Source organism: Lupinus angustifolius, unplaced genomic scaffold, assembly GCF_001865875.1.
Source record: "Lupinus angustifolius cultivar Tanjil unplaced genomic scaffold, LupAngTanjil_v1.0 Scaffold_230, whole genome shotgun sequence".
Taxonomy (NCBI): Eukaryota; Viridiplantae; Streptophyta; class Magnoliopsida; order Fabales; family Fabaceae; genus Lupinus; species Lupinus angustifolius.
The window spans coordinates 476,712-502,726 of NW_017727100.1; the positions used below are offsets into that span (position 1 = coordinate 476,712).

Sequence of the window (26,015 nt, forward strand, 5' to 3'; positions counted from 1 at the left end):
TTGTGTTATCTTCTATTAAGTCTTTTTAATCAATTATTAGTATACTTATTGATATAAATTTATTGATTACCTATTTACATCTCTTGGGTATATTTAGAAAGAATAAGAGGTGAACTCAAATATTATTGGACCTACAAAAACTAAACTTGGGTAAGAGTCTTAAACCTTCTAGGATCCCTGGATTACCACATAACAATTGGTATTAAATGCAAGTAATTGTTTTGGCAGGTTGTGTAGTTAATTATTGTCCAAAGTTGGAGCTGGGCATAGTTAAGCACAATATATAGCCCATATCAACAAGTAAACTCATCTTCTAACTTCAATTTTAATGGGAGAGAATAATAATCTAGGATTCATGCAAGTGAATGAGATAATTCAATACCTAAAAACTCATATCTTATCTCTTATCTTATTTTCTTATCTTATCTCATCTCATATCATTCATTTATTTTATTGACAAATATTAATATGTTAGTATTTGTTATAGGCAAGGCTCAAACTTGTTATCATCTTCACTTCATCCTAATCATCAAACAACATTATAACTCTCTTGTTTGTTTTTTAAAGTTGTTATAGGAGAAGATTGAATCCACAATCTCATTCATTTTATTCCTTAAACTCTTTCACCTTAATCATCAGATCATTTTATGACTTCTCATCTTAAATCATTCAATCTTATCTTATCTTTTATTTATCTTTTTAATTATCTTTTAATTTCATATTTTTCTTTAATTTTTTTAAATTGATTAAATAAAATGTAATTAATCATAGGTAATTGACAAAGACAACAAAAGGAAGGGTAAGAGGATGATTGAACTAATGCAAACTATGGCTGAGTTAGACAACAAAAAACCACTTAAGATTATGGAGCGCCTAATGCCTAAGGTTTGTGGTTTGGAATTGCGAAACATGCCACAGAAGCAGTACACTTTATCATTTCTCCTGCTTTGCTCTCCATCATAAATTAAAACTAGTTTAGCATATTACCTTGAGGGGACTCAAACAATCATGTAGATATATTCTTGGCACTATATGAGACACTTCAGATTGAAACTTTAACAAGTGATGAAGGATGAAACATGTTAGAGCGTCAGACCTATAACAAACTAAGTCATTCAAGTATTTTTCTTAAACACGTCAGATTCATACATTTTAAAAAAGTTATTTAGTTTAATAGTTCAAACTTTAGACCATGTAAAAGGTATATTAATCCTATAAGACTGACATATTTAGTTACATTATATAATAATGTTTAGATTATATTATTTTAATATAAGTAATATTATTATATATTAATTTTAATATAAAAGTGTCTACGCAAATATAATTTAATTATTAGTTAAAATTAGGTATATTAGTCTTTTTAAATGTAGATATGGTAACCTATTTTAAGATCATATAGTATAACAATCTTGTAAATATACTAACAGATCAGATCAGACTTTTAAACATGTTAGACTTGTACTTTAAATTTTTTTAAACTTATATATGTTTGGACTAATTAAGGCAAAATCCAGCCTTACTAATGATACTACTCTCCTCTCACTATTTCCACATCTATGAGAGATAAGACAAAGATGTTAATGAAATCTATGCCCTCTAACACATTACCACTATGGACCATATGGAGAAAGCTTTTTTGAATAGGTTCTTCCCCCTCTCCAAGACGACCCATCTTATAGATTAGATTACGAACTTCGTACAGAAGGAGTGGTAGTCATTGGCACTCACATGACAAAGATACAAAGATATGTTAGAATTATGCCCCATCATGGACTAGAAAGGTGGTTGATAGTCGACAATTTTATATTGGATTATTCAACCATTCTTCAAATGTTCCAATTGACTCACCAATAATGGAGCTTTTATGAGTAAAGGGTCAGCTAACACTTGTAAGATAATTGAAAACATTCACTTATGGGCTAATGAAGGAAGGAAGGAAAGAAGGAAAGAAGAAAGAAATCAAAAAGAAAAAACAGAACGAAATAAGAAAATATTGATCTTGGCCAAACATAATGACCTACAAACAAAGAAACAACCAAAATGAGAAGCTCAAGATCAACGCATTTTGTGCAGACAACTACTTTTTGTGAAATTTGTGGTGCACGAGGACATGAAATCTTTGGATGTCAATCCACCAACAAATTCTACCATTGAGCACCAATTGTGTAAGAAGAGTGATGCCACAACTTATATAACTCTAGGAGTAACAAAACATAGAATCATCAGTTCCAAGAAGGACGAGGTAATGCATGTGAAACACACGCATGGGTTTCCCAAGTTACAATTGTCTAAACTTGAGTCTTTACTTGAAATTGTATTGGGAGTTAACATAACAAAAACCAAGAAACCGGGCATACAATTGAAAACTGGAATCTAATATGTCTGGGGGATTTAAGGAGTTGAAAGATAATCATGCAATTCATATGTTATTGCTAAACCGGAACAGCATTGATTATAGTCAACTAGTTATTTAAGGAGTGGAAAAGAACTTTGAAGGACCTAAGAACATGGGGAAGATCAATAAAAATGAAAAAGAAAAAAGAAAAAAAGTGGATGAGGCACGTAAGAAATTGTGAGGGTTAACCAAAGCTAAGATAGACAAACAATTGTGAAAAAGTTTAGAAGTACGTAAGAAATTGTATATTCATGTTTTCTTTAATGCTATATTGCAACAAATTCCTACTTATACAATTTTTCTTGAGAGTTGGATTTTCGATTTCCGAATCATTTAGCTTACATTATGAGTTAGGGTTTCCCCATTTTTAATCACATAATAATGCATTTTCTCTACTTGGTGTGCTTAACTCCAAGCTTTAGGGATTTATACATTTCCGAGTTCTGAGTCATCTATATTTTTTTGTTAATAGAAAATGGAACGAAAATGGATGAGTGTCAATCGATTGACGAAGGATTATGAAGGAGTGAAATCAGTTGTTAGATTTGCAATTGAGAATGCCGAAAATCCTAATATAATTGTATGTCCTTACTTAAGATGTTGTTACTCAAACCGAATTACTCCATATGAGTTAATAGGTCACTTAGTGTGTTACGATATTGATCAAAGTTACACATGTTGGACAAGACATGGTGAGAAGAGAGACGTTATGGATTGTGATGATGAGATGGATATGAAAGACAACTACACAAATGCATATGAAGACGATCGTTTCGAGGAAATGGCAAACATTGTCGAAGAGGATCTTCAAGATTGTCCTGAGATGTTTCAGCGGTTGATAAGTGATGTTGAGAAACCATTATATGATGGTTGTACTAAACTCACAAGATTGACAGCGGTGTCAAGGTTGTATAAGTTGAAATATGTTAATGGATGGACTGATAAGAGTTTCATCGATTTGCTTGCACTTCTGAAGGATATGTTGCTGGAAGATAACGTGTTCCCTTCTCGAACCTATGATACAAATGATTGCATCTTATTTTTTAATGAGTATGTTTCATTAAAGTTTTGTCCTAAATGTAGTGCATCATGGAAGACTCAATTTTCAAAACGGATGTATGGTATTTTCCCATCAAAGCAAGAAGCGTATGTTTAGCAATGCCAAAGATGCCAAGAAGTTGACATGACATGATGAAGAAATGATTAAAGATGGCAAGCTTTGGCATCCTGCAGATTCTCTTAATGGAGAAAAAATGATCACGACTATCCTAGTTTTGGCCAAGAATCAACAAATCTATACATTGCATTGTCAACAGATGGAATTAACCCATATAGTGTTCAAAGTTGCTCCCATAGTACATGGTCAGTGATGTTGGTGATATACAACCTACCTCATTCTCTATGCATGAAGCGCAAATATGTGATGTTATATATCTTAAGTCGCATGATTGTCATGTACTTATGGAACATTTCTTGCCTATTGGAATACGGTCAATTCTACCTAAAAAAGTTCGAGGAACCATAACTAGGTTATGCTTCTTCTTCAAGGCAATTTGTAACAAAGTGATTGACCCTGAGAAATTACATGCATTGCAAAGACAAATTATTTTGACTTTGTCTGAGCTTGAAATGTATTTCTCACCTTCTTTTTTGACATAATGGTTCATCTAAGTATTCATCTTGACCGAGAGACACAACTATGTGGTCCTTCCTATATGAGATGGATGTATCCCTTTGAGCATTATTGATGTGAACCTCAAAGAGCCTAACTTTGATATTGATGGCCTTGAAGGCATAAATGGTCCTATGACTAGGGCTAGAGCAAAAAGGTCTCAAAATGCCCTTGGACAACTCATAACGTTGATCCATGATGGTGAGCCAAAAATAGCCCAAGGGGGTGTAAAGATGCTCACTAGCATCTTGGTCCATGGTTCTGACCGAGCCAAGGATGGACCAGGCCATGCGCATGACTCAGGTCACGGGTCTGACCAAGGCGCCAAAAATGGCCCTGGCATTGAGCTAGACGCATCAGGCTCAATTCCTGACCGAGACAACTCTGACCGAGTTGGGGACTTTGGTGCACCCAGTGTTGCAACAGGCGCTGGGCCAAACTGGCCTGGCTAGGAAATCTGACCGAGGTGCATGCGCCTAGCGTGCCGCATCAGGCATTGGGCGTAGCCTGACCGAGTCAGGCATAGCCAATTTAATTAGTATTGAGCAAATTTAATTTTTACAATAAATGTGTGGGCTAACTTTTGTCTAACACTTAGTTTATTTAATTAAAGTATGTTTATAATAAATCTGCCCATAAAAAATTGACCTGAATGAAAATTGACTCGTGGATGGTTAAGTCAAGCCTAAAAGTGTAACCGACACTTTAATGTTTGGACCTGAGGATGAGGGTAGGATGAGGATGAAAATGAGCAAGAGGATGAGGATGAGCTAGAGGATGAGGATTGATATGAAGCTTAAAGAGCCTAACCTTGACATTGGTGGTCTTGAAGGCATAAGTGGTCCTATGACTAGGTCTCGGGCAAAAAGGGCTCAAAATGCCCTTGGTCAACTCATAATGTTGATCCATGATGTTGATCCTAAGTTAATTTCAGAGTTGTTGGAGAGAAGTTGCTCGTGTGGAATTTGCATATGGCCGTTTGAGACCGTAATGGTGCATTAATGGTGCATTATGCACATGTCCTAGCCGTTGGCAGCCTACCATCTTGCACCAACGGCATCCTATGCTATTTAGTGCATCCTTAATCAACACTTAGCCATGGGAAATTCGTTCCTTAGCAAAGGAATCCTATGCCAAGTCCACGTGTACCTGAGGAGCATTAAGAAGGCTTAATTCCAACAATTTCCATGTGTCAAATTAGAAGAATCCAATGGAGCTCATCAAAGCTTAGCCGTGAGCATTAAGGAGTCTTCAAGTCTCATTGATCATATCACTTAATGGTTGAGCCGTGCACTTAAGAAGAAAAGGCATCCCATGCTCATCACTATCCAACCGTGGCAATCAAGTACCTTAGGCCAAGTCATTAAGTTTGTTTTCAATTGTAATAAAGCACACGAAACACATGTGCTATTTTCTTTACTACTCGAATATAGTCTAATTTAGGAGTAGATTCATTTGGTTTTAGAGCATCCAATGTAAACTTGCTAAGCATAAGTCTTAGCTACAAACTGTGGGAGCCTTAGAGGCTTGCCTATAAATGTAAGGCTTCTTGCTATGAAATAAACACATTGAGTTGAAAGTAAATTGAATTCCTTTGTGAATCAAAAAGGATTATATCCTTGTGAGAGTATTCTCCAAACCTTCTTGGCTGAACCAAGATTAGAAGTTCTTATCAAGAACCAAGATCTTGTGGCGAGCATCACTTCAGCTTATCAACACCTCAAGTGTTGTGGCGCCTTCACCTCAAATATTTTCCATCTTATTTTATCCAATTTCAATACATTTCCGCTGCTTAATCTCAAGGGCTGCACTCAACCGTGAGTCTAGGCCATACACCAACCAAGATAGATCGTTTCAAGAGCCTTTTATCCAAGAGGTTCACATCAATTATATGAAGATATTAAAAGGGTATGTGAAGAACCGATCAAAACCAGAGGGTTGTATTGTCGAGCGATATGTTGTTGAAGAAGCTCTTGATTTCATGGGCATTCCAAAGCCTCGATGTGCAAAAAAAAACATTTGGTGAAGGTATTATTGGGAATGAAATATTGACTATAACAAGAACCGAATCGATGAGGTTGAGTCATATGTTGAAACACACAAGGAGATGCTAAGGAAGTCTTACCCAAGTAAGAATGAAAATTGGATTTCCAAAGAGCATAATTGGGGTTTCATAAAGTGGCTAAAAAATCACATTGATGAGGAGTTGAATGCAAATGTACATTCGATTTCCGAAAGATTGAAATGGTTAGCCAATGGTCCAAGCATTCATGTCTTATCCTACACTCATTACCTAATTAATGGGTTCACATTTTATGCAAAAAAACAAGATGATCAAAGTAAAATGCAAAATAGTAGTGTGACTCTTGTTGCTCGAACTTGACACTTGTCAAGTGCAAAAGATAGAAACCCAATATATGTGAACATGTCATACTTTGGAGTGATTGAACGAATATGGGAATTGGATTACACAATGTTTCGGATGCCGGTTTTTTATTGTAATGGGTTGATAACAATAATGGCTTCCGAGTTGATGAGTTAGAGTTCATGCAGATGGATCTTAATAGGCCAGGATATAAAGATGAGTCATTTATTTTAGCATCACAAGCTCAACAAGTATTCTATGTTTGTGACCCTGCTGATATGAAATGGTCAATTGTTCTTTTAACTAACAAAATAATCGTCAATAATATTGATGACCAAGAATATGAAGATATTGATGAAGATGATCTTTTTTTGGGACATTTCAGTCACATGGGAGCAGACCAACTACGGATGATGATTTATATACAAGAGATGATCACAATGAAGGGCTTTGGGTAAATCAATATACACCTTCAAACAAGGATGACCCTACAAGACAAAAACAATGAAAGAAAAGGAAAAAGTAGATGCAAGTAGTTTTTGTATAATTATAGCTTAATTTTGATTGTTTGTAATTTGTATAATATTGTTTCTTTGTAATTTGTGTAATTTTTTTATTTCTAATTATGTATTCTGTCGAAACATAATTGGCATGATATTCATTGTTTGTATTTTGTATTATATTGAGGTTAATAAAACAAACTTCTGACCTGTATTAATGTGTATGTGTTGTTCAGAATGTATAAATATCTATGCTATTGAGAATGTTTGTTATGCTAATAAATGTATATGCATGTATTAATTTATAAAAATCAATAACGAATTCTAGGGGAAGCCATGACATGTATTGTTGTAAAGGATAACTACAATAACACTTTTTATAGAAAGTGTTGTTGTACATTATTAATACGACAGCGTTATGCGTGTGATACGTTGTTGTATTAAGGTGTTGTTTGAGAAAATTTATGAATAATACACAACAACACTTTTCTGTTATTGCGTTGTTAAATATACGAACTTCAACAGCGCAAAAATAAGACCTATACAATGCACTGCTTATGTAAGACCTATATGACAACACTTTGTGGATGATGCGCTGTTATATTGATGCACTATATGACAGTGCTTTTTGTGTGTTGCATTGTGGTATATGATCAATACAACAGCGTTTGTGAAGCATTGTTAATGATGACCATATGCTATTGCGGTCGAATAGAAAGCGCTCAAATCTATAATAAGTATTGTTGAACGACAACTCTAGCATAGTGAAGTACGTAAGAAATTGTACATTCATGTTTTATTTAATGCTATAGTGCAACAAATTCCTACTTATACAATTTTTCTTAAGGAATTCTTTATAAAAAGAGGAAACTAGTGGATTATGACAATGCTGCTCTCATAGAGGAGTGGAGTCCCTTAATTCAAAATAAATTGTCTCTTATATTAAAAGATTTGGGTAGTTTCTCTATCCTCTGTTTAATTATAAATTCTAGCTTTGACGAATCTCTTTGTGATTGAAGGGTGGGTGTCAGTTCCCTTATATGTTTGTAACAAGTTAGATGTGAGTGAACTAATATCCACAAAAATCTCCCCTTACTTGATGGACAGATTAGTCAATTTTCAATAGGAACTCTAGAGTATTAACATGTTAGAGTAAGAAAGTTTTTCATCAATCTAATTTTGCAGGACTAGATATAGAGGAATATTCTTAAACCCCATCATTCTAGGTAGGCCTTTATTGTCTAATGGACATAACATAATCAAGTAAAATTGGAAAACTCTCCTTGAGTAGTAGATGTGATAAGGTTGAATTTGATTTTACTAATGTTATTACACAACCTTCTTTTGAGGACTCTTCTTATTGGATTGGTCTGTCACAACAGTTGGTTAAAAAAGAATTAGAAAAGATCTAAATTCTTGTTGCACGAGAAATATTTGATTATGGAGATGAGGATGGTAAGTAAGAAAAACTCTTGAACACCATCTGAACTCTCCTCAAAAAGCAACAATAGAGACGTTTCAGACCACACAAAATTCGAAGGATTGGAAGTAAGATGAATCACATAAGTTAAAACACAAAACACTTCCATTCAACCTTAAGAATGAATTTTTTGGCCCAAATTCTTCCTATTTAGTCATAGTTAGTGCAAGCTTGACTAAGCTTAGAATTTCAAATTTTCTCAAGAGGTTTAGATTTTTTTAATGGAGCCAAAACACAAAATCTCTGTTGAATATCAAAGGAGGTTAAACCCTAAGTGAAAGAGGTTGTGCAAATGCTTGATGTTGGGGTTATTTATCCAATTTCGAATGGTGAATGAATGAGCTCCATACACATGTACTAGGAAAGGGAGCATGATTGTACTTACATATTTCTTATAATTGTTCCCATCTCTTCGCAAGTATTTATCAAAGGTTCTACGTCTAGTAACCTTTCTCTTTGATACTCGTTCCACTCTACTAGGTATATCTTGAGAATTTATTTATCCTATCCATAAAAGCTCAAAATTAATTTACTATCAAATTAATTTCACAAAAAAAATTGTATTTTCAAGAAAAATAAATTAAAAAATGATAATAATAATAATAATAATAAGGGATAGGATGCTAGAAACCTATGTCATGTTCTTCAAAAACTTAAAATTAAGAAAAAAATAGAAAAAAAAATAAAGATAGGTTTTTAGAAACCTATATTATTTCCCCTAAAAAACAAAACAAATAAAGAAAAAAAATTAATAAAATGAATTTTTATTTAAAAATTTATTTTCAAAATTATAATTAAATAAATAAATGATGGTCAAATCTAATTTTATTAATTGTAATTAATTTCGTTTTTATGAAAATAAATAAAAGCCAATAGAATATTATTAGGATAAGTATCTTTTATCTTATTAAAAAATTTCAGAAAAATAAAAAGTGAAAAGTCAGATTTTTTGGTTAGGATTACAATCCTATAAAAAAATGCAATCAAATTTATCTAAAAAAATTAGTTCACTAACTTTTAGGGATTAGGTTAATTTTATTATACTATAAATAGGAGATTAAGGTTTCTAATTAGGGAATCCAGAAAATATAGAATAAAAACCAACAAAAATGAAGAACCATAAAAAAAGAAACACCTTGCAAACCCATAGAGAGTGCAGTGTAGAAATTAAGTGTGGCAATCCAGTGTACGCGGTACACGGTTGAATTCATGTTACTCATGAACCAGCGAATCAACACTTATCTTGTAGCACCCAGTCCCTTTGTTTGGTTGACTATAGGAGCCAGCCAATCGCTTTGCGAAACGTGCTCCACTACATGTACGTGTCACCACACGGTGTCCTTACCCCATACTGAAGCATCAGATCGCATGTAGTTGAGTGCACCCCACTTGATAGCAAATCCAGTTCGACCATGTGGACCCTTTCCAAGCTTGCCACCATATCACAACTTGGTAGCCAATCTGGAATCAACATATAAGCAATTTGCAAGGCACAATGATACTCTTGCTTGTAGCAGATTTCCTTCGCCCTTGAACCCTTTATTCTTCACATTTTGAAGTTTTTCCAGGTAAATTTCTACCACATTTTTTATGTTAATAGATTCAGCTTTATTAACATTTTTTTCAATAATAAAATGATAATCACTCTAATAATAATTAATTTAATGAAAATATTATTAATCAATTTCATCAATTTTTAGCGGCAACAAATATAATAATGTAAAAAACAAGAGTTAGTAGCTCCATAGTAGAAAATCATGGGTAATTTTAATTTTTTAAAACCAAAAATCTTATGAATAAATATAATAGTAGTCATTTTTCCCGAAATAACAAATCTTCAAAATTAATCTCACCAATATTTGGTTAATAAAGGAGTAAATCAGTTTTCATCTTTTGTTGAAATTGAAAATGAAACAGTCTTTTTGTTAAATAAAATTGGTCATTAATAAAAATAATTACAACATATTACTATAATTAAAAATAGAAAACATGATAATTAATAAATTTACGTGCTTTAAAAATATCTTTCATAATAGAATATTTACTATTGTTTTTTATTAAGTATCTAACTTTTTTAGGTTTAATGAAAGATGGAGGAGGTCATGGTACCACTTCTCATCCTCATATCATCTTTGAATGGTATGGTTGTGTTGCGACACTTCTATTCATTTCATTTAATTCTGAATTAAAAATAAAAATTATTTTCTCTTAATTAAAGTAATAATTGGGAACAACATTAGCAGCAAAAATTTACTTCTTCTTTAATAAAAAAATATAAAAAATAAATAAATAAATTCTCTTAAAAAATATATAAATGACTAATTGGATTAAGGATGGATGAAAGGTTGGTAATGATATTTTCTTATCCTCAAATCATTCTTTGGAAGATCACGTTATGCCACTTCTACTCCTCATTAAAAATCACCTCAACCAACAAACAATTTTCCTAATAGACTATGTAGCCTTTATTTCCTATTGTACATAGATATACATAGGGTAAGATTTAATATGGTCAGACATAAAAAAATAAAAAAAATATTGTCACTTTTTTCAATAAATAACTAAATAACCAAAAACATTTAGGGTATAAAATAAGTCATGCAATTTAGTAAGAGTACCATATAGAATGGCAAATATGGTGCTCATATATTCTCTAGTACGTAACCAACTACCGAATCTGAATATCAAAATTCAAATTCTAATGTAATTGGGATAAAATATTTTTCTACATATTTTTGCTATAAAAATGTGGTGGCGACTTCATAAAGTCATGTGACTGAAAATCGAGGCATGACATCTGTCAACTCTTCTAAGGATTATTTTAAGAGAGTCGGACATATAAATACTAATTGCATGTCTAATTATACTTTTTAATTGTTTGGTTATTTATTTTATTTTATTTTTCTTACAAAAAGTAAAGTATTGTGAATAATTTTATTTTTTTATTATAACTTTTGACGATAGTTTTGTTTAAATTAATATGCTTCCCAACAAAGTATAATAAACTAGTGTTTACATAAACATGTCGTATGTCCGGGTATTAGTGGGGTATTTATTTGGATAGCGGGAACACTAGCCTTGCCGATCATGATTTTCGTCGTTCTTGTGTTGGATGTTAAGGGCTTACGATCACCTAGAGGGGGAGGGGTGAATGGGTGTTGTGGAACACTTATGTCGCTTTGATTAATTAGATATTTCAAAAATTACCAGTTTAATCGATTATATTGAGCATTAATCGATTAATGGCAGCAAGACTTAAACGATTAATCACAAATTTAATTGATTAACCTGATTCTTGTTTTTCTTGAAAATATATTTTCTTGCACATAAAGTTAAAAACAATTTCAATCAATTTCAGATGTAATACTTATCGATTTTATGCCTAAGTAATACCATAGATTCAAAGAATGTAGTAAACTCAATAAGCAAAGTAATCTAACTAAGCAACTTATAAATCGACTGAAATTAAATAGTAAGGGATAGAGAAAATTCGAGACAACGATCATTTATCGTGGTTCGTTTGCGGTTCCACTTGCAAACTACATCGAGTCTTCCCCTTCTGATCTTGGAAGATTTTTCTTCACTTAATGGAAATCAAATGTTTTACAAAACACAATTCCAAAGATACAAGACTTCTTTCATGGACTCAGAGATCCCTGAATGGTTTGACCCTCAACCCTCTTTCATTGGATACTCCACACCACTATGATTCTGGCCTCAACTACTCATAACTCACTTCCAAGACTCTTGTAGTAGTGAATACACTTAACCGCATCTGCGATTCTCAATTCAATTGTCTAACAAATGTGATACTAACACACTAAGAGAACTCAAGAAAATCATCACAAATTTACAAGTAGTAATTGCACCTAAAATATGCTAATCTAACAATTCAGAACACCACTAAAACCTAACTAGAAATCTCACAAAATACTTAAAAGAATTATGTGCAACTTTGCTAGGTTTTCAAAAATCATTTTTGACTATTGATGCACAATTGATAATTTTCAATGAAATTACTCTTATCTTATTTCCTGTGTTAAGACTTGTTATTTTTTTTAAGCAAATGGGAAAAAAATAGTTTTTATACTTAACTGTTTTCTGCTTGGTTTAATCAATTAAAGCATGGCTTAATCGATTAACGATGCTAAAAAATTAAAACCTTTAATCACATACTTAATTGATTAATGGGTTCTCATTCATATTTAATCGATTAACACATGTTGTAATTGATTAACTGTGTTGAAAATAATTTCTCTAATATATGATGAACCTTCTACATGGTGTATATATGCATGAATCATGATTTTTGAAAGATGTAAGACTTTAATGCACTAAAATTATGTGTAGATGCATGAGCATGTTAATCATGTATATGTATCCAAGTCTTATTTTAAGTTGTTCAATTTTAAGCTTGTGAGACTTCCACTCAAGGTTCACATAGCCTAGATTCTACCTAAAAATCATCTTAAGACAAAAGAAATGAAAGTTTAGCTCAAGTCTTCATGATTGAGCTTGAGCATTAGCTTTGTTGATTGTTGAGTTATCCTTGTCTTCAAGCTTACTTTTTATCCTTGTCTTCATCAAAATTATGTAATGTTGCACATGCAATCTCACTCTGGTATTGGAGTTGTGAGCGACTCATATTGTTACCAAGTATTGTGAGTTAGAAGCTTGAGGATGACTCTCATTTCTAACCCCGTCATACTTGGGTTTCTCTTCTCTTACACTGGATACCTTATAGGAAGTCTAGAGCTTGATAAGGCATCCACTACACACTAGAGCTCTACCTTAGGATATTGTTCCTTAGACATACCATAAAGCCTTGTATGGTGTACCTAATCCAAAACCTGTGAAACATATTGTATCATTTATCATACCACAAGTTAGGACTCGTGTTCCTTCAATAAAGTGACTCAAATGTCACCTCCAGCCCAAATGGTATAGGATGTCATTGCATATTGGTATCCCTATGTCATGGGCACATTACCTGCATATAAAATAAAGTACCCTTAATATGACCCATTATCATATGGGTAATTTTCAAAAAAAATCATAGTAAATCATTTTTACCCTAGATTAGCCTAAACTTTATGACAAATATCAACCCATCATGCTATTCATGTCTTCTAGTGATGGCCAAACCATCCCAAGATTGGGTCCACTACCCTAAGGATATTCACTTTGCATTATCACACACTTCATCCATGCACATAATAACTCATAAAATATATCATTCAAAATAATTAATTCACACGTTTAAAAATAAAAGTACATCATTTGTTATGCATGTATTCAAAAATATATAATTCAATCATTCATTTACTCATTCATTCATGTAAATAGAAAAATATATAATTTGAACATTCATTCAGTCACGCATATAAATCATTCAAACATGTATTCTCTCATTTATTCATTCAATTACTCTTTCATGCATTCAAAATGAAAAGATAAAAATTACATCATTTAAACACTCATATTGATACAATCATCTAATTTTCATCCATTCATTTATTCATTCAAAAAGATGAAAAATTCATCATTCATTGACTTATGCTTTCACTCATTCAAAAAGATGAAAAATTCATCAATCATTGACTTATGCTTTTCACTCATTCATGAAAAAATACATCATTCCTACATATATTTATTTATACAATCATTCATGTATAGATTCATAGAAAAAATTCATTCAAATATTTTTATTTTATGCATTACCATATCATGCACTCTAATTCGCTATCTCATCATACCATTTCATTAATTATTGTAAATCATTTCATGCATTTTCATATATATCATAGCCATCATGCATTCAAAATCATATGCATCATAAATTGCATTTTTTTTACATTCTCATGCATTCCTAAAGAAAAAATATATCATTCAAACATTTATTCACTCATGAATTTAAAATTATATAATTGAAGCATTCATTCATATAAAAAGAAACTAACATATGAGTGAAACATTCATTCACTCATTTACTCATTCAATCAGACAATCAAAACCAAAAAAAAGCATTATCCATGCACTTTTTGAAAAAAAATATAAACATATCATTCATACATACCTCTATTCATTGATTGATACATTGATCAAAAAATAAAAAAGATTTAAATATTTTATTTCATGTATTATTATATCATATATTTTAATCTTCCGTCTCGCCATATCATTGCATTCAATAGCGTAAATCTTCTTGCCCACATCATAAAAATAAAAAATATTATTGCATACATCTTTATATATATTTTCTAATAATTACATTATTTCATTCCAAAATATATGTGTCACAAATTGCACTTTTAAGAACTCTTATACATTAAAAAATTACATACATATCATGCACTCTCATACATCATATACATAAAATTTTGCATTCTCAGATCATTAACACATTCCAAAATCAAATGCATCATCATATATATGTCATGTATTTTCTAGTGGTATAGGCTCAAGGTCAACATTTCTTGTATTTCATGTAACATTTTGAGTATTAGGTTGTATTTAAATCCATATAACATGATAAAAAAAAATAGCGAAAATATTCACTCCATGCACATCATACAAAACACACACATTTGTTCTACATGCATTTCATGATCCATTGCTAATGTCACTCATTAGTTAAGGGTTGGTTTTAAGACCACTATTGAGGACTCGACTGGAAGTAATTAGGGCTGAACATGATGAAATTCAAGAAGATAGAGAGATGATGTAGTATCTCCTACCCGAGCTAAATTGGAGACCAATTTGAAAACTTTTCTTTACATGAGGACCCCAAACAAGGTCAAACACTCATAACTAACACATGTTTCCATTTTTCATAAGTAAAGGTTTACTTTCAATGCATATTTTTTTAACGAGTATATTTTAATGCATTGATCATGGAAATTTCACAATCTCATAGCTCACCCTACCAACCATATTAACTCCACTAACTATATTTATCCAAAAAACAATAAAATAAACACAAATAAATTAATTCATGCATTATTACGAGATATTTGATTCAAAAATAAAATGGAGGATGATGCAAATATAAAACCCAAAATGATATACATCTTCAGGCAATTTTTTCTGATGACACAAGGCTTCTTCGTAATTCTCAAGCACTAAGAAGATATCTCTAGTCACTCAATTTGAGCCAAGACATCATGAAAAAAATATTTTTTGAATAACCTTCAATATGTCAATAACAGAGAGAGTAGTTTTTCAACCATTTTATTTGACATTCAATTATTAATGAAAAGAATACATTCTATCATATCCCTCATGTGGTTGAATGATAAGATAACACAAGGAATGTCCTTAGGTTAAAATAAAAAGTAAAAGAAACAAAAGCAACAAAAAAAAACAAAAGTCCATTGTAAATCTTCAATTAATATTCCATGCAAAAGTTAAGGCAAAAAAAAGTGAAATATCAATGAACTCAAATGGAACCCTTTATGAAAATATTTTCATCTGAATCTCATGTCATTCTTACCACAACATGGAGAATCCAATTAGTAGTTGAATGTCATGATAGAAAACTATTGAAAATATGATAAAAGAGAAAGGTGAATGGTGGGTATAAGAAACACATTTATTTTTTTACCCTTATATCATTTTCTTGAAAACCCTATCCAAACCATAATACAAGCTTTAAAAGACCTTGTTGATGACTTATTTGCAGAAGTTGCGCCTTGACTCCACTAATCTCATAATTTTTGAAAAACATGTCTTATCTTTAATGCACAAGTTAAAATTAAGTTTCTCACTATTATTATCACCTTATCACCACTCACAAGTCCAAATACAAATCAAATTCTATCACCCCATCACATCAACATAAGCCCAAACACATTAAATATCATGATTATCATATCACTACTCATAACTCAAATACTTGTCCAACTTACATGATCATTGTTTTTAGTATTTTATTTTATTTTATAAGATTTATTTGAAGATAAAAAACTAAACTTATAGGTCTAATTTGAAACTTAAAATCAATCCACTAGTTTAGTCTTTTATAAAACTACGACGTAATATAAGTTTATCACTTTTCTTTTTTGTGTTACATTAGATAAAAAATATTTAATATACCATGAAGAGAAACCATCCTTTACCAAAGTCTAGATGAGTACATAATATATTTAATTTAAGATATATTATTAGGTATTTATTATTACTTTTTCATGATCACTATTGCCCAATTCTTACCCTTTCAAATTTACTATTAGGAGAACGGAGGCCCGAGCTAAGGAAAATAGAAAAAATGACAAAAATTGAACAAGTTTCTACCGAAAGGGATCAATCCTAGTATGCATGGCCTTTAATATGTCATTCAATACGTTCTTACTGAAATGTTATGATTGGTTTTTTTTGTATCCTCATCTTTTGAAAGAAAAACTAATCTTTTTCAGAGTATATAGCTGCCTCTAATTTGGGGAATTCAATAGAGCCTTACACCACTACACCAACACTTATTAATAAATGTTATAATTTGTTGAAAAAATATATTTAAATTAAAATTTTAATAGTTAAATATCTTTCTGATTAATCAGAAGTAATGACATATAGAGTGACACATTTTTTGAGGCATGATGTCATCTAGTTAAACATATACTTATTTTATGTGATTCAATAAACCCTGAAGTAATCCCACACGACTCAGAAATGCAGAATAAAGGAATGATGCGTTTCTTTGAAAGAAAAAATAAAACAAAAACAACATGGAAAATCAGGGGGAGAAAAAAGATGCCTTACTCATCTACTGGTTCCACATAGTCCACTTTATGGGACAAACATACTTGACTATATGAAACATATCATTAAACATAACAATTGAGGGATACATCAATCATAAACTGCTTTAAAATGGTTGGAAACCTACCATCATATAATCCTACTTCATTCATTTGATATTAACCCTGCAGGGTCATTGCTAAAAAGGTTGCATGATGTTGAGGTTAATATAATTTGTTTAGTTAAGTTATTGTGCTGGTTGGACATCTAAGACCTGGACTGTTACACTGTTAGGGAAGGGAGCATTTATTACTGGTGTTGGTATCTATCCATCAAAAAACCCATTTACAATGTCTGATAATCAACTTAACTCCTTGCATGATCCGGAATGAGGCGACGACGCAACTCATCAGGTGCGCCTGCAAGTTCTGCATTGTTTTTAAATATAAGCAACAGCGAAATATTTATTTAACCAAAGACAAGTTTAGCACCACCTTACCTCGAGCTGTGAAATCAAACAAAGTAAGCATTGGCCGACCATTAGGCAAGGTTACTTTCGGGTCTCGCAGATCATCAAAAAAGGGGTGTGCACAAGCTTCCAACTGTAAAAAAAATCATTAAAGAAACAAAACTCGGTATCTTCCTAACATTTGTAACTAATACTGAGTAAAAGCATGGGTAAAATTTAGGATTATTTTTGATTAAAAATAACAATCACATCAGAAATGGTGCATCTTTATTACTTAACGTGTGTGCATGCAATTGTGCGAGTAGGTACGAATACAATTGTAACAAGACTGAAAATACAAAAATACAATTGAGATGTAGAAGTTATCATTCTAAAATCAAAGTAACTTTCTTACAGCTGTGCAACGTAGATTAGGTGCATACTGAAGCATCCTACTGGCGAGATCCACTGCTTCAGAAGGCACCGTTTTGTGAAAAACCTGGATGTTAATAATTTAGTCAGATCTCTAATTAGAAACTATTGATTTTAGGGGCAGACTAGGAGAAAATAATTTCTAACCTTGTGCCATGGATGCGCTTTTATCTGAGGAAACTTAAATTCGGTGTAATTTGGGTTCATGCACCTTATTTCCTCTCTGCTTGGTGATCCCAGGATCTATAACACATAATGATGGTCACATTGAAGAATTACAATCAACCAGATACAACTTTCAACAAACAACTTATAAAGCAAAATGGCAAATCACACAAGAAACTTTACCTTAATTATCTCGACCAATTGATCAACACCACTATCTCCAGGAAATATTGGCTGCAAAGAACACAATATACTCATAGATAAGAATAAATCCAAAAATGCATTATTTATTTGAAGATCTATTTAATGGCCACCAGAAAAGAAACCATCTCATTACAAGTAAAATAAATATGGAAAATGTATTAGATAACTAATGAAAGTCATACCACTTCTGTAATATGTTTATTGGATGCAATTTAATTTCTTGTGGGGCTTGATGACTAAAGAAACTAAAAAAATATAGAATTTTCTGATAAATGAGAATCTACTTAAACTAGAGAGCAATATATTAGCAAATATCACCAAAGCAAAGCAGAACGAACTTATAATTCTCTCACAAAATGAACTCCGGTGTGTTTGGATAGAGGATTTTTTAATTTCTTTTAGCTATCCTTTTACCCAGGATGAGATATTCGAAATACCATATTTGGGAGGTGAAATTTTGAAATCCTCCATCAACTTCTAATTTCAACACTCTTTACCCACCCCAACTCCATGCTCCCTATTTTGACTGGGTTGATGTACTTCCATTATGCTTGAAATTCATGGGAACTTAAAATCCCTTATCCAAACACACTTAAGGAAATTTTGATTTTTGACAACTGAGGGTAGGACTCCCTCTAGATATAAGAGAGAGAGTTAAAACAATTATAAAGTACAAACTCTTCTAAAAAAGTACAAATTCTCACCTGGCCTAGAAGTAGCTCAGCCAATACACAACCAGCAGACCAAATATCAATTGCAGTTGTGTATTCGGTTGCCCCAAATATAAGTTCTGGAGCTCTATAATACCGCGAGCATATGTATGATATGTTGGGTTCACCAGGCACCTAAAAGTGCAATAATATCATAAGCTTAAACACATATTTCCTTAAGATTTTGAAGCTGGTAAAAGAAAATAACATACCAACATCTTTGCACTCCCAAAATCACATATTTTTATCTGATGAGTTTGGGGATTAACCTGTGATAAGCACATGTCAGTTTAACATTTTGGTTGAATAAAAAATCTTCCACGCAATATACTTTGTTTATATAATTACAATCATAAAACCATTTTAAAATCTACAATGAAGAGAACCAATTATTAATAGTCCCCATAGATTTTTTTCTAGACAACAATATCTCTAAACCCTTCCACATGGTAAGCATCACAAGTTAAATGACTTATGAAGCACTGGTTACTTTGTCTCTTGCTGTTCTTCTAAGAAAAAACACAGTCCATAATTTAGAGCATACAAATATTGAGCCCCAAATAGTATTAAAATTTCAAACAAGGTTTAACAAGGATGTCTCACTAATAAATTGCAGTGAAGAGTATTGAGCATTAGATTTGGAATTTTTTTATTGCAAAGAAGAATAAATCTTACCAATAGATTTTGGGGTTTGATGTCACGATGACATACACCAATCACATGGTGCATATAATTTAAGCCACGACATATCTACAATAAAGTTTTTCTGTAATCAATAAAAGCAAAAAAGTAACAAGCTCAAAGAAATAACTAGAATTATACAATAGTGAACAAATTTCATAACCAAAAATATAAAAAAAAATGACACTCAATTACGAGTTTGTAGACTTACCTGGTATGTATACAATTTCACTAAAAGGATAGGCATGTTCTGGTGCATCCTTATATAGTGTTTTGAAACTCTGTATACTGTTTCAGGTACATACTCCAAAACTAGGTTAAGGTACACCTCATCTTTTTCGGCTGTTGAATAGAAACAATGCTTTAGTTTTAGAACGTTAGTATGGTCAAGCATACGCATAACCTGGAGTTCCCTATTCTTATATCTCTTGTCCTGCAACACCTTCTTTATCGCAACTGCTTCACCAGTTTCAAGGCACTTAGCCTACATTTTAGATAATCAAAGAAAGTAAGGGCGATGGGACCAAAGGATAATGGAAAAAAGGATCATTACTTACACGTAAGGAAATACTGCAAAACGAATACAAGTACCTGATAAACAACACCGAAAGAACCAGTACCAACCACACGTTCTGCCTTATATGAGATTGTCTGAGATAGTTAAAAATAGTTATTAAATGGAAAAAGTATTCTATATTTACATATACAAAAAAAAGAACATCTTTTAGGAAGCCGTTAATGCAGTTTATTATGTATTGTGATGACAAAGTACTAAAAATGTTATAAATTGACCAAATATGTTAAAATACCACCTCTTGTTAAACACAAACCATTCAGTACTGGTTATAAATATAATAAAGCCAATTTAGTTGGAAAAGTGGCATCACTTGATTACCAATGAGAACATATAGGTTCATATTACCAACTACTGAAACTGTGACTAGCAAAAAAAGCAATAAAAAAATTAAAATAAACCAGAATGATATTCCAATCGCCTTATACCCCAACATAATAGTCTACATGTCAAGCAGTCTAATATATTTCTTACTCTATTAGAACCTAATTTTAAGATTGAGATCACAATGTAGTGGACATTTTAAGCGGCGGAGCAGCCTAATGCAAATAATGAATATAAAATAATAGATTCAGAATCTAACTCATAAATAAGATTCAGTGTGAGGAAATAGAAACAAATAGTGAACTCGCGATATCATTAATAGGGAGATCACCTTCTTTGGTTGTCCATCTCGACCACCGATAGCAGTTGTAATTATTTGACCTGTTTCTGTTCCATTACCATTCACAACAGTTGCCTCCACATCCTGTTTGCAACAAATGAATTACTAAAACTCAATTAATAATTGCATTTACAATGTTCTGGTTTGCAAAACTTCACTCCTGAAGTAAAAATGTTTAAAAGATATATCGATTGAGACAGATTTAATATTGCAATGAATACAAGATATTTATGATTAATTTTACATTTATAGAAGTTCACAGGAATGGTAACATACGCATAAAAAGTAGGGAAACGAGGATAAAAGAATGGCAATAAATACCTTTTCATCGTTGCTTTTGCCCTTCTCATCTCTAATTTTCATTTCGTGTAATTCTTTCTCAGCTCTTGCTACCGTAGAAAGAATAGAATTAGATGTTCCAACAGTAGTTTCTCTTGATGCATCTACATGTTGCCCCTCATCTTTGTCGCCCCTCTCAATAGGAATTTTTTTCTCAATGACCTTCCCATCATTTTCTTGATCATACTTGGTTTTTTTGGTGATAGAATCTCCACCCTGAAAAGAAACAGTTTGAGTTTCACTAATTCAATTGGTAATGTTCCTTACACATGTATATTAAATGAGAAAATCAGATTGAACTCGAGAGTACACACCATTCTCCTAAATCGACCACTCAGTTAAGTTATCATATTTAGTTCTCACAACAAAATTAAGAGTACAAGGACCAAAAGCAAACAAATAACAAGCAGTGCATTGCCCAATATCCACAACACGAGCAAGCAAATGAGTAATTCAACCTAACTTTAGGTTTCATTCATTACATAATGCAAGCCTGGCATTTCTTATTTAGTGGCTTTATAGGCACAATAGACCTGCTTCTAGAGTCTTATCATTGTATGATTTTGGTAAAACAACACATCCAAATTGAATAAACATGTTAAAATTTATTACATAAGGCTTATTCTCTCATTAGGAAAAAAATTGGTGGACATCAATGGTCCAACCCACAAATGCTTTAAATAAAACAATGGTAAATGTGACAGCATGAGGCAAAACACATAAAGTCAGATTCTAAAAAGTTTTAAAACAAAAAACAGCTGAATCTAAAATTAAAAAAAACACATGGGTACCCACACAAATGAGAAAAATGATTCGCATGTGTAAGAAATAACATCACCAAATGGAGTCAAAAGCAAGAGCACAGGAAAATTTCAGAGATTTAAAATCTTTAGAAAAATATTATTACAATAAAGAAAAAAAAATTAAAAAAATGTTATCTCTAAAGATGAACAACGTTCACCATATTTTAACCGAGACAAGGGTTCGATCCCCAATAACAACATAACAACATTTGTTACCAGATAGTCACATGCTCAGAAAAGATTAGTTTCTTATCTATGGATGAGAATATCCTTTAGTCATACCAAAAAAACCCGATGCAAATCAACATATGTTCATTCCTTAAGCAAGATAAATTTTTGACATTTTCCTAACAACCAAGTATAATTTTATTGAAATAAACTTTTTTTGATAGAAAAAAAAAGGTGTGTAGCTTACAGGATCTGATGAAATGGAAGTCCTCCCAGAAGCAATGCTTTTCAATCTTCTCATCATATTCATATTTGTTGAATCCAACCCAACAATTAACTCAATTTAAACCTTGAATCCCCTCAAATCCCACCCACAACAAGATTATTGTTATTATTTTTTTGTTCACAAACAAGAGAGAAGGGTGTTTTTCTTTCTCTCCCCTCCCCCAGTTTCTGCAAACAAAAAAATGGAGAAGAATATGGAGAGAAAAACACCATCTTATGAACTTTTTTCTCTCTAAATTTTCTCTTTCTTACTCAAAATTGGAAGCCAGGTGGCAAATTGTTTTTAATTAATTAAATTAATGAGTTTCTTTAATTATTTTATGGTCAAACTTCCAAGAAATCCAATCATTCCAACTTCAAAATTTGTACCTCAGTCAAACGTGAGATATTGGTCATTGATCGGTATAGATTGAGTGGACAATTACGGAAGTACCCTTTGGCTTTGTTGTAATTATGGGAAGGGTACAAGGACATAGGGATGAGCAGGACCGACCCTACCCGCTTACCTTATGTGACTCGATCATGTTCAAGTCTGAATAGGATTGAGTCTGATCGGGTCTAAGGTTGGGTTTGAGTTCAAAAAATAGATCCGACCAATATTTAAGGTCGGGTAGGGACCAAACATGATCTGACTCGTCTCGTCCTATGGTCACTCACTCATCATATTTATATGTGTTTCTACTCAAATATGTAAAGTGTGATGATACCATTTTGGTCGAAAGTATTATTGATTCTTTAATTTTTCATCATATTTTCATGATTAATAATATACATATATCATTTTATATGTCAAATTACATATTCATAATAATAAATAATATTGAGAAGTCTTTATCTAAAATGAGTATGCGTTATATTTAATCGGATATATGGTTAGGTCGAATTGGGTTTAAAGGCTGACTCGATCAATATTTAGGACCAGGTTAGTTTCAAGTCTAGTGTCATATTCGAATTCAAAAAATGATCCGACCAACATTTAGGGCTAGATAAGGACAAATCTTAATTCATCCTAACTCGACCATACTTAACCCTACAAGGACAACATGAGATGGAACCAGAACATTAATTTAATACATAAATGTTTTATGTATAAAATATTAAATTTTATCTTTGGGAAAAAAATATTTTACTATATTTTATTACATGTGCATTTATATAAAAAATGATCTCTATAGTGAGTGGAAAAGGAAGAATTGTTATTTTTATTAATATTTTGCAATTACTTTAAATAGAGTTTGGTGAGATCTTTACAGTATTTTTATGGTTTAAAAGTTTAACATTTTATAGAATTTTTTATTTAAACTAATACATTTTGTGATTTGTTTACCTGATAATTATTATTATTTTTGTTTTAATATCATCTTTTTTATGGAGATGTCCAAAATGTTTGTATTATCCTTTTATAATAATTATATGTAATATGTATCATTGTTTAATATGATGACTAATTGTATAATTGTTCCTCAACATGTTGATTTTTAGATAAATTAAAGTTATATATTAAATCTAATGATTACTAGACAATATCAAAAGAATCTAATTTACATCAACAAAATGAAAATGAACATTAAAGAGTAATGAGAGGAATTTGCATTTATATTATTTCCTTCTCATTAAAATAAAATGAATAAAGATGTTATCATTGAGAAATAACTGGTTATGTTGATTTATGTATCATGACTCATTTTCTTCAAGGACAGTTGTATTTTTGACCAAGTATCTAACTAATGTGTCAATGCACATGTGATGAATAGGCACCACGAAAAGTTTAACCATAGGGAGGGCTATTTTGTTACATTAGCATGCCATGTCTCTAGGTCAATCCACCATGATAGTGTTGCCATACAATAGCTCTATCTATTGAGGGGAAGATGAATTGGTGGATGACTATTTCATTGCCTCAATCACAAATTTCAATTTTAAGTCTCTTAATCGATTACTTAATCAATTAGATAGAGTATTTTAGCTTATGTAACGGTAGATAATCAATCATCATACAAATAAGTTTTAATTATGCAATATTAATTTTAACTTAATTGATTAACAATCGATTATAACATAAACCAAGAGCATAAATGGCTCCAATGTTGACTAGTTGATTTGAAGATCGACATCACCAATTGTAAACATATATTCTAAACAAATTATATATAAAATTCAATTGATTATATAATGTAAACACTGAAATTAAAGAGTATAGAGAAAGAAGAGATGACACTAGAAATTTTATGCTGGTTCACGCTAAAATATGAGGCTATGTCCAGTCTCTCGGTTGATTTGTGGATTTCCGCTAATTAGAGTTATGTTTGATAAAAAAACATATCAACAAAGTCTTCCTCGTCTTTCGTTATAAGCTTAGCCTTGGTTGATTCTCCACAACCTCCTAGGTAGCAAATCCTTTATTTCTTAATCTTAATGATACATGTCTAAATATGACTTTTGTTTCTCGAATTGAACCATATAAAATAGACGATGTTATAGAAGACAAGCATTGAATTCTAGCCATGCAAGAGGGACTCAATTAGTTTGAGAGTAATAAGGTTTGGGAACTTGTACTAATACCAAAGAATAGACAAATCATTGGTACTGATGTGAGCTAAGGGGGTACCCTACAATTTGGAGGAAAAGCACCAACTCAAGGACATTCCAAACCCAAACCCAAAAGTATTATGACGAGGAGGTTTAACTCATGCTAAATCATCAAGTTGCATTCAATAAAGTGAGAATGGTGCAAGTGGGGCCCAATTACCTCATCTTTTCTCACGTGTAGATTATGGGTATTTTGTTATTTTTATGGTAGATAGTAAACCATTGTAACTCTTATGGAAACATTTCTTAAAGTGTATTCATCACCTTAAATGGGAGAGATTGGACTGGTAAGTTTCCTTATTGGAATAGGCGTGTGGCATATTTCATTTCCTTTTTAGGATAGGCGTGTGTCATATTTCAAATTACAATTAGGTTTTAGGCGTGTGGAATGTTTTCCTTTTATGAGATTCATTGAACTTAGACAACTCGTGTGCATGTGTACTCCTTATGGCTGTGAGAATCAATTCAAAATTCAAGGAGTTATGGTTGTGTGATTACTTGCCTTATATGGCTGCCATATAGTTAAAGTTGTGTTTATTTCCCTTTTAACAAATACATTGAACCTAGCCTTGTAATGAAGGTTCACGTGGGGAGTCTAGGCCGTTTAGTTATGTTTAACTTATGCTATTTTCATGAAGCCATGCTGGCGAGCCATAAAACTATATGTAACACACCTTTCTTCATGAAATGATAAGTTGAAATTACATTGGATTTATTCCTTTTTAGTAAGACTTGTCTTTTAAGTTCTTGGTTGAACCAAGACCCCTTTGTTCTTATCAAGAACCCAAAGTTCGTGTGGCAA

At 31.9% G+C, this 26,015-nt stretch overlaps 1 protein-coding gene across 2 annotated transcripts; it reads right to left on the reverse strand.

Annotated features, from left to right (window-relative positions):
• Positions 1-17,146: 17,146 nt before the first annotated feature.
• LOC109340690 (shaggy-related protein kinase theta-like) lies at positions 17,147-22,819 on the reverse strand. Of its 2 annotated transcripts, none has more exons than XM_019578406.1 (13): positions 22,587-22,819; positions 21,351-21,584; positions 21,021-21,131; positions 20,383-20,442; positions 20,003-20,275; positions 19,786-19,860; positions 19,323-19,379; positions 19,105-19,245; positions 18,380-18,430; positions 18,179-18,274; positions 18,015-18,098; positions 17,651-17,753; positions 17,147-17,579 (listed from the first exon to the last, which is right to left on the reverse strand). In XM_019578406.1, exons 1-13 carry the CDS (start codon positions 22,647-22,649, stop codon positions 17,518-17,520), a joined length of 1,410 nt encoding a protein of 469 aa, XP_019433951.1. In that variant the 5' UTR covers positions 22,650-22,819; the 3' UTR covers positions 17,147-17,517. The 2 variants fall into 2 exon arrangements, with proteins under 2 accessions (XP_019433951.1, XP_019433952.1); XM_019578407.1 differs by having other exon boundaries at positions 21,021-21,113; positions 22,587-22,817.
• Positions 22,820-26,015: the final 3,196 nt, after the last annotated feature.